The 10,154-nt window shown below is 50.4% G+C and overlaps 1 protein-coding gene across 8 annotated transcripts in view; it reads left to right on the forward strand.

Annotated features, from left to right (window-relative positions):
* Positions 1-9,934, forward strand: part of Myh11 (myosin heavy chain 11) — a 123,421-nt gene extending 113,487 nt beyond the window's left edge. For 4 of the 8 annotated variants that reach the window (XM_023704673.1, XM_023704674.1, XM_012517639.2 and 1 more), the window contains 5 exons: positions 442-650; positions 1,800-1,908; positions 1,996-2,168; positions 5,782-5,820; positions 9,253-9,934. In XM_023704673.1, coding sequence (XP_023560441.1) covers positions 442-650; positions 1,800-1,908; positions 1,996-2,168; positions 5,782-5,812 — 522 coding nt within the window. In that variant the 3' untranslated portion in view covers positions 5,813-5,820; positions 9,253-9,934. The remainder of the gene's footprint in view (positions 1-441; positions 651-1,799; positions 1,909-1,995; positions 2,169-5,781; positions 5,821-9,252) is intronic. The other 4 variants (XM_004644492.2, XM_004644493.2, XM_023704672.1 and 1 more) reach the window with 1 other exon arrangement.
* Positions 9,935-10,154: the final 220 nt, after the last annotated feature.

Here is a 10,154-nt window from a genome sequence, read left to right on the forward strand (position 1 = left end):
ACAGGTCATCTTTGTTGGTGGCACCTGTCTGGCTCTTTCACAAGATGATGTGCCTCTGAAGAAAGGCCTCATTCCCCTTCATTTCTCCTTGCCAGGCCTAAGCACCGGCCATGTCAGTGAACCTTCAGTGGCACTGCCTGAGCAAATACAAGTGCCTGCCGTAATGCATGAGGGGACAGCTGTGTGAGGTCTAGCATGGTCTTGGATGGACACAAGACACACCCTCACTGAGCCCAGTGGCAGGGAACACTTCTAGATGAGGTGGCACATGAGCCAAGTCTTAGGCTTCCCAGGAGCTGGCTGGATAAGGCAGAGAGAGGAGGGTGGGTGCTTTATTAGGAGGCACCCTACGCTGGGGATGCCAGGTAAAGGGCCATGGCCCCCAGGCACTGCCCTGGCTCCTGAGCTGTCCCCCTCATGGCTTGCACCTTTACTTCCCAGGCCGAGCAGCTCAGCAACGAGCTGGCAACAGAGCGCAGCACAGCCCAGAAAAATGAGAGTGCCCGGCAGCAGCTGGAGAGGCAGAACAAGGAGCTCCGCAGCAAGCTGCAAGAGATGGAGGGGGCAGTGAAGTCCAAGTTCAAGTCCACCATCGCAGCGCTGGAGGCTAAGATTGCACAGTTGGAGGAGCAGGTCGAGCAGGAGGCCAGGTACAGGACCAGAGTCCCCTGCACCCACCCAGGTTGCTCAGTGGGGACCAGAGAGGGACACTGCGAAGTTGGGTAACCTGAGCATGAGCTCTGGCTTGTGAAGAATAAGCCTTCAGGTGCCCACACTGCAAGTTTGTTGTGGGGAAAGGAGGGAGAAAGAGCAGTGTGCCTGGCCTACAAGAGGCACCCAACATGCAACCGCCCTTAGCAGCGCCCTGGGCCCAGGACCACATGGCTGCTACCAACCTCTGTCTACAGGGAATTCCTCACCAATGGGAATACAGGAGTTCAAACAGCAAACTACTCAGCCCACAAACACAGCAAGGTGTCTTATGTTAATTACAGGTCAACAAGGGCACGAGGTCACAGCACAGTGATGACTTAAGTATTCTCTTTAAGATGGCAACTTTACTGATAATTTACATACTTGGCAATTTATGGATTTAAGGTATACAATTCAGTGGCTTCTAGTATATTTGCAGACCCATGAAATGATGACCACAGTTAATTTTAGGATAGTTTGTCACCTCAAAAAGAAACCTCGTGGGCTAGCAAGATAGTTCAGTGGACTAAACTCCTGCCTAGGCAAGTGCAGGGATGGGGATTTGATCCCCACCACAACATGCCATGCTGGCCATGCTCCCAAGTCCTGGTGTGGTGGTGCACACCTGTAATCCCAGCACTGGGGAGGCTGAGACAGGAGGATCACTATGAGTCCAAGTTGCAAGGTGAGGCTCTATGTATCAAATAAACAAATAGATTTTGAAAAAAAAAATAAAAGAAACTTCATGCCCTTTAGCCACGATGCCCTCCTGGCTTTCCCATCACCCCCAGGTAACCAAGTCTACATGCTGTCTTTATCAGTAGCCTACTCTGGATGTCTTGTCGTGTGGCTGCTTGTGACACGTGGCCTCTTCCTTGCAGCCAGGTGCTCCCCAGGCGTGTCCAGATTGTGTGTGCCTTGGTACTTCATTCCCTCTCACGGTCAAATCCTGTCTTCCTTCCTGCCACCCCTTAGCATGAGTCTTAATTTGAATCCTGATTTGCAGGGAACAGTTTTTGCAAAGGGTGAGAGGCTGTGCCTAGGCGACACCCTGCCACGGAAGCCAACTCCCTGTGAAATGACCTCCCTTTTCCCACCCTGTGCAGAGACAAACAGGCAGCTGCCAAGTCACTGAAGCAGAAGGACAAGAAGCTGAAGGAAGCCTTGCTGCAGGTGGAGGATGAGCGCAAGATGGCCGAGCAGTACAAGGATCAGGTAGGCTGGTGACTGCCTTCCTGTCCTACGCCCCTGAGGACTTCCCCACCCTCTTTCCTCTATAGATCCCTGCTCTCTCCTTGGCAGGCAGAGAAAGGAAACGCCAAGGTCAAGCAGCTCAAGAGGCAGCTGGAGGAGGCAGAAGAGGAGTCCCAGCGCATCAACGCCAACCGCAGGAAGCTGCAGCGGGAGCTGGATGAAGCCACTGAGAGCAATGAGGCCATGGGCCGCGAGGTGACCGCGCTCAAGAGCAAGCTCAGGTGAGGCTGGCTGGGCGTGCAGGGCTTGCTGGCCTGTCGTGCCTGCCCCACATCCAGATCCCTGCCAATGAGTCAGTCCCCACAGGTCTGGCCTCCCTTTCAGGTTTCTTCCAGTTCTGGCCCTAGTGTGGTACACCAAAGGGTACCAGATCAGACCTGGCTGCAGCCTCTAGCTCCCTCTCCTCTCCCCTCCATGTGGAGAGAAGACAACATCCTGGCTCCCGAAACCTTTTCTTTATTGCATCCTGCACAACTACTAGTCCCCCTTTCTGAACATTATCTGCACCTTCTTGACCTTAGCTTCTTAGTCTCAGCACTACTGATATTTGGGACCAGATGCACCCTGCTGAGGGGCCACCGTGTGCATGGCAGGGGCTTTAGCACCCCCAGCTGGGAGTGGGACAATCAAAAGCATTTCCGGAGGATGAAGATGTGCCCTGGGGCACCAGCACCCCTGGATGAGACTGTCCTCACTGAGTGAGCTGTTGCCCACCCCACCCCTGAGGCATGAGGACCGCAAGCCCCTCTCCTGCTGCTCGGGCAGCTTCCTCCTCAGCCTGCCTGCCTTACTTGGCCCCGTAAGGGGACTGGCTCTGGGCTTTCTGTCTCTCCCAGGCCACTGGTTCTTATCTCATCATCCCAGTGGCCTTCAGCCTCTGGGTCCTTGAACTCCTACAAGGTCTGGCCACTCCCTCAGGCACGCCTGACCTCTAGGCCCTTATGATCCTACCCTCCAGCACCTTGTCATCCACGACCACCTTTCTCTGGCTTTGTCTTCTCGGGACCTTTACTCCACTGAGGTTTTCTTCCTTGCACAGCTGCCACCCACACCAGATTAAGCTTCCGGCCCACGGCCACCCATACAATCACGCGTTTCATACCCTGCCAGGACCCGGTCCCCCTCATGCTTCACTGGACTCACTTGGTTGAAACATAGGCCAAGCTAAACCTACCCTTCATCTTCGGCACAGCACAGAGGGGCCCAAGAAAGGCAGACCACCCACACCCTGCTTGCCCTCATGCTTAACGGCCTCCCCGACAGCCTCCTCTTCCCACTCACTCATGGTCTCTGAGGGCTCATTATCCCTGCCTGTCCGCTGAGGATCGTAACTTACTGATTAACCGAAAACCAGAACCGATCATGAAATCGTCCCACTTCCCACCTACCCGCCCTGACGTCTGTGCTGCTTGCCTCCCTGCCAGTGCCTGTCAGCGGCCCCTTACTTGCTCAGCTGGCTGCTCCAGTCCCCTTTGCTCCCAGGGCACATTTCCCTCTGGCTGAGTTCCTCCATCTGCTGGGAACACCTCCCACCCCATCCCCCAGCACGCGCCCTTGCCACCAACACCAGGAGGAAGGTGCCGAGGCCACAGCGGCTACCTAAGCCTTGCCATGGCAGCATGCACTCTCACCCCCTCCACAGCAGTGGGGGTGACTGGCGCAGCCCCATTCTCTTGTCCACCTTCTTCCCTGAACTTCCCTGTCCTTGGCTGCCCACCCTCTTGCTGGCTGGATCTCTTCATATGAAAACCCACTGACCACTGGGCCACTCGGGCACCATCTTGCTTCTCTCCCTCTCTCTCTCCACTCCGTGAGTGACCTCAGTCTTGTGGCTTTAGAATTCCTTGTTCAGTGAATCATTTCATCTCTGAGCTGACATTCTCCCAGGAGGCCAGGCCCAGCTGACCTTCCTGCCTGGAAATGCAGAGGCAGCTCGCACCTCCCCTGCCCCTCCCTAGTCACAGCTTGACCCCCTCCCCTAGTTCAGACTAGAGTGAAGCTACCATGAACACACACTGGAGATCTGCGCTCATTCCGTTTTTCTCCCTCCCCTTGCACTCCATATCTAATCTGCTAGAAAAACTGCTCCACTACCTTCAAAAATAATGTACTTCTAGAATCCAATGTCTTGCCACCTTGGTCCAAGCCACCACCCTCCCACGCCCTGATGATGTTCACAACCTCCTCCTGGGCCTCTGGCTTCCACCCTGGCCTCATACAGTCTGCTGTCAACACAGCACCAAGGAGGATCCTATTTAATGCTTCCTTTCCTCAGAGGCAGGCTGTCTCTGTGATGTCGGATCTCTGCTCCCTGCCTTTGAAATTACCCTTCCACTTCGCACACTGCCTCACGCACCTGCACTGATGCTCACACTACCCAGGGCCTTCCAGCCTTCTGCAGAGGGCTCCCTCTTTCCCTGCCTTCCAGTCTTTACCCGCACATCACCCTGTCTGAAATGTCCAGGCTTGTTCCCTGGATGCCCACTCTTCCTACCACATTCACCATGTCACCTGCTAATTATTTTACCTCACGGTCCTTCTCCCTCCCAGCCTGCAACTCCCAAGAGCACAGAAAGTTTTGTATGCTCATCCCTTGCCTAGGACAGTGCTACACACGCAGAAAACCTCCCGTCACTGAGTGTACAGGATGTGTCTCCAGCTTCACGCATTCTTACACTACCTTTGCCTGCCTGCAAAGACTTTATTTTTCAAATTATTTTAATAATTCATCCACGTACACATAAAACTTGCCTCTCCTATTATTTTTAAACCAACACCACCTATATTAACGTGGGGTTAAATACTGAAGTGATGTTAAGGCAATACTGAGCTCTAGCTACAACACTATGGTCACAGATTGAGGACTAAAATCTGCTTCTCAGTCTAAAAGGGAGTGACAGCACACCCCAGCATGAGCCGGACACTCTGATGACGTCTTATGGAAAGAGAACGTCTTTCTCACATGCGGTTCATTCGGTGATGTGCACTGCAGCCAGCACCTGTGGTGCCAACTCCAGCCTGGGGAACTTTACAAGAGCAGGGAAGAGGCCAGGACCCTTTGAGAGGAGGATGCCTGGTTCAGGGTGTCAAGGCTAGGGGGAGGAGGAGCTCCTATTCCCCACCTGATGGAGGGAAATCAGACCCAACTTCTTAGGGTACAGTAGGAGCCTCAGTGCAGCTGCCAGGGTTGAGGTCAGGAAGACCCCGAGTGCACTCCGCGGGCAACTGGAGGCAGGCTCAAGTGTCACACCTCCCCAACTTTTGGTCTTCTGAGTGTACTACAGCATAAAACTGGGCATCAGATTTGGGTGAGACCAGTAAGCCCAGCCAGCTCCTCAGCAAACAATGCCTTGCCCAAGATTCCACAGTTTTATCAGCCAGACAGACCTCAATCCATGCCCTCTTGAGCCTGATGGATGTACTGTCATTTGCCATCCTGCCACTTGGCTCCAGTCCAGGCTGTGAAAACTACTTTCATGCCAGAGCACCAGAGCTCGCCAAGGCCAGGTAGTAATCAATCTGACACCACACACGACCTCTGCCTAGGGCGACTAATCTCCCAGACTAGCGTAATTCCTAAACAGTTATGCAGTGACCAATTTACAGGAAGTCTCAAGGAACTTCTGAGGGGCAAAAGTTCCCTTTCCAGTTAAACACGCTGCTTCTCTGATGCCAGCCTCTTCTGGGGCTTTGGTGCCCTCAAAGACTTTCACTGCACTGTTAACATCAAGTATCTGCCATTAAAGTCAATGCCTTTAATGATTAAAGATGTACTTAATCTGGCTCCTTCCCGTCTGCTGATGGTAACCACCTGGGACTCTCTCTCTATTTCAGAGGGGCCCCCCCACAGGAAACCTCGCAATGACCCACCAGGTATCATGCCTCTGGCTTCGCAGCTCCTGTGTGTCGCATTGTTTCTTTTCTGCCCAGGGCTCCCCCTATAGTTTCCCTTACTTAGTCTTTGCCAATATCTGTGAGATTCCTGTAAAATCTGAAAAGATGGGTATCCTGGATTAAAACTGTCTTATCAAAACAAACATGAAGATGACAAGCAGACCTCATCTCTTGAGCCATTCCCCTTTCCCCTCTGGGCAGTGCTTGGCAGGTGAAGTGGCATCTACCGTGGGCTTTTCACTGCACTTGAAGGAGACTTTGAGGTGCAGCAACATTTAATTTTTCTTAGCTGCATGTCGAGAGTCACTCAGGCTGTGAGGACACTCAGCAGCACTGTCCTCCCCTGAATGGCAAATGCACACCCTGAATCTGACAGTCCACACCTGGGACATATCCCTTGAGAATGGACACGGCTTCCACTGGGCTGGCCGGGGTCCCAAATCATGAATAACAACACAGGTTCAGGTGACCACAGCCAGAAGTTTGTCCTCTCACAGTTAAGCTGTTGTGCACTGTCTACAAAGGACATGAACTCACTGCCACGCTCAGATGCAGGGCTTCATGAGGCTGCAGCACAGTTTTGCTACTCACTCTGTTTTCGGTGCATGAGGGTGGGAACTGACTGCCACCAAGCCTGGTACATTCTGCAGAGCTTTTTTCAGAGAGCTCACAGCATGCATGTGTTCAGGGTAGGGGGAGTAGATGCCCCAGACTTGTGGAAGCACATGGGGCCCCTCTCAAGAGAACACAGAGGCCTTACTTCTCTGGGATGTTAAGAACTTTTTCACATGGTGAATTTAGACAATGGGGGACCTGAGTTCTCTGTCACACACACAAACATACTGTCCCACTGCGAGATCAAACAAGCTCTTGCTTGAATCCATCTTGTCTTTTGGAAAATCTCAGCTCTGCTGTTGCTACCAAATACTTAAAGCTGGGTGAAGTCTTGCAAAGAGTGTAGATTGCGTGGGGTGGGCCAGATAAGTTTTAGGACAATGGGATGGCTCAGAGGGTAGATGCTTGTAGAGCTGGATCTGGTGTGGATCCACCAGTCAGTAGGAACCAAGTTCCTCCTGGGCCTTCAAATATGGAAGTCTCCTCTCGACAGCACTTGGCAAGAACCCCAGTTCTCCAACGTCAGACCCTTTAATAGAATCTGCAGAGGTTCTCTTACTTCCTAGGACAGAGGTTGGCATCAGGCTTTGCCTAGCATCTCAGAGCAGTTCTTCCAAGAAAGGCTCATGCTTTGCAGAGATCAGCCAAGCAGGAAGCTCATGGTGTCCCACAGCGTGTACTACTTCTGAGGTCAAGGGGCAAACTGATCCATTAACTCTTCTGGTTAACAAACGCAGGCTCTTCCTGAAAGCAAAAGAGTGCCTGAGTCTTAGCACACAGTCAGGTCCAGTCCTCAGCTCCAGGCTGGGTCCCAGGGTGAGGGTGTAGGAGATGTGAGTAGCAGCCCACCTGGTTGTGATGATCCCTTCTCTACCCTGATCTTTGGGACCTCTCCAACCTACAGTGAAAAAGGCAAAATGGGCAGTGGTACAGAGGTCACTGCAGGAGAGGTGGGAAGTCTAGAAATGTCTTTTAAAGCCTGCATTGGGATTGACCATAACTTTAAGTATTTATTCCTGATTGCTGTACCTTGTGAGGCCCAAGGGCTCACACAGGGATTCTCCTCAGCGATCATGAATCTCTGAGCCTTGCTTATGTCACCCTCTCACCTGTCTGGGTTGTTTCTTTGGACTAAAGAAGGGGTCAGTGGTGTGGGCTCGACTTTGTGGCTTTTCCATCCAGCCTTTGTGTGATGAGCCAGGTGCTTCTGTTGCTTTCTTTTTAATGTTTTAAAGTGAGTTAAGACCTGTCTTCCAAACAGGCTAAACAGGGCCATCAGCAGCTGCAACACCGTTATTGGTTGCAAGCATTGAAAATACACTTAAACATGTCTATCAAACAGCAAAGATTAATTACAGGTGGGTATGATTTCCCATTTGTCCACCCACCACTTTAGGTGGACAGTCCGTCCTGTGAAGCCAGGTGGGCCTGGATGATAACCAGCAGAAGGCATGAGGAAATCCCAGAGGAAAGAGGAGATGAGCGCCATGAGGACAGAGAGAGGGCTGTCCCACCAGCTGAGCTAGCAGTGACCTTGGATTAACATGTATAACTTACTCTTCCAAGATCCATTGAGCATGTATTTTATACCATGCATGGTGCATACCACAGTGAGCAAAAAATAGATCAACAGGCACCAACTCCAACCAAGAAATCTCAGCACAGGAAGCCCTATGCTGGCAGGGGACATACTTCTGTGTCCACTGCCTCTGTCTCTCTCAATGGTACCCTTGTCCATTTTCAAATCCTTCCAGTTATAAACTTCAGTTCTCCCCATTTTTCTTTCTGAGGGTAGGAACGCATCATGTTTGCTCTTTCTAAATAAAAACATGGGTGTGCACTACCCCTACCTTTATACTTTTGTCTCATATTCCAAACCTCCAAGACAATACAGCCTTGCTCGCTAGGCAAGCATTTTATTTTATTTTTTTATTTTTTTTTCTTCTTGATCACCTTCATTTTTATTAAGGCTTTGAAGTATGGGCCATCACAGCCTTGATTTGGAATGCCTTAAGCTTTTAATGAAAATTTAAATTGTACCACCAAAGTTGGTTCCATTGAATGTACTCAATATTTTGACAAACATTTACAGAAATGCTTACTGTACAAAGTAAACAACAAATGGGCATGGTGGCATGCACCTGTAATTACAACACTTGGAGACTGAGCCCAGGAGGACACTGAGTTCAAGGCCTTAGGCAAGCATTTTACCACTAAGCTACACCCCTAGTCTTTGACATTTTTTGACCAGCTAGAACTCCTGGTGGTACATACATGTGTTCCACTGGGCAGCTTGTAACACTGATGGTACAAATGAATTTAGTCACTTTCATTAGTTTTTGTAGTTAAAAAATAAAAGGGCATATCGAGCCTTTGTGTGATGAGCCAGGTGTTTTTGTTGTTCTCAAATGAGTTAAGACCTGTCTTCTGATCAGGCTAAATAGGGTCATCACTGGTTGCAATGATATCCTGAGGGGACAGTCATACATGTACCATGCACCACCAGTGGTTTAAGCTGCCTAGCAGCAAAATACAAATTATGACCCAGTTGTGCATGTATTAAAGTAGATAATCTTCCCTGGAAAAAACCCACTCATTCCCCCATCTCAGCTGATTAAACATAACCAACCAACCATACCTTAAGGTCAGCCAGGATTTGTTGCTTTGAACTTGACAAGCTGCCATCGTATTTGTGTTGAATGCTTGTTTGGCCTTTGCCCCTTATAAAAATCTGTACCAACCTCAACAGAGATTCCTTTACTAAACAGTCACATATTTTCTTATTAAAACCAACAGGCGAGGAAACGAGACCTCATTTGTTCCTTCCAGAAGGTCTGGAGGACGAAGAATTATTGAAAATGCAGATGGTTCTGAGGAGGAAATGGATGCTCGTGATTCAGACTTCAATGGAACCAAAGCCAGTGAATAAACTCACTAGAGTTGTATATCGCAACAGGGAAAAGACAACCAAAACAACAAAACCCAGCAGACTCTACTTAGCATTGTCTAAATCTGTTCTCAAATTCCAAATCTCACTGCCACCCCTCACAATGATAAACGGACCACCCTGTGGCCAGGATGTGAATTTCAGCGTTTAGGTCAGACCAGAGGAGAGAATGACGGACAGCCTCATGACTGAAGTTTTAAGGAAAACAGCCACAGTCACCAGTCCCCAGTAACTTCATTTACAAGAAAGGGGAGTCTCCAAAATGGGTGCCACTTCCCCTACTTGCCCCCAACTCATTCTCTACCCTCCGGGGTCCTCCCACTTCTTAAGACCCTTGTTTAAGAATTCTGTCCCCCCCTCCTGGCTGCCACACCTCAGACACAGTTCACCCAGACCAAGTGCCTTCTACAGTCACGAGAATTACAAAGGAAACACTGCTCTAAGGGCTGAGAGCAGGGAAGCCGCACAGTCTTCTACGCACCCTGATTGTACTTCAGACACTGTCACTAATAAAAGGTTATAAATCACTAGCACGTACTTAGTTGGCTTTCTGTTGGACTGCTTTCTTCAGAGCAAAAGTGGGAAGAGATGTTCCCATTTAATCCTCACAGTGACCCCCATGAAGTCAGGGCTATTATTTCAGACGCAGAAACCGAGGCTGAGGGAAGTGATATAAACTGCCTAAGAGCCCGTGGCTGGCTTAAGAGCAGAGATACAAAGTGCAGCTGTCTGAGGGGGCTTCTCTGACTAG

Source organism: Octodon degus, unplaced genomic scaffold, assembly GCF_000260255.1.
Source record: "Octodon degus isolate 3935 unplaced genomic scaffold, OctDeg1.0 scaffold00200, whole genome shotgun sequence".
Classification (NCBI taxonomy): Eukaryota; Metazoa; Chordata; class Mammalia; order Rodentia; family Octodontidae; genus Octodon; species Octodon degus.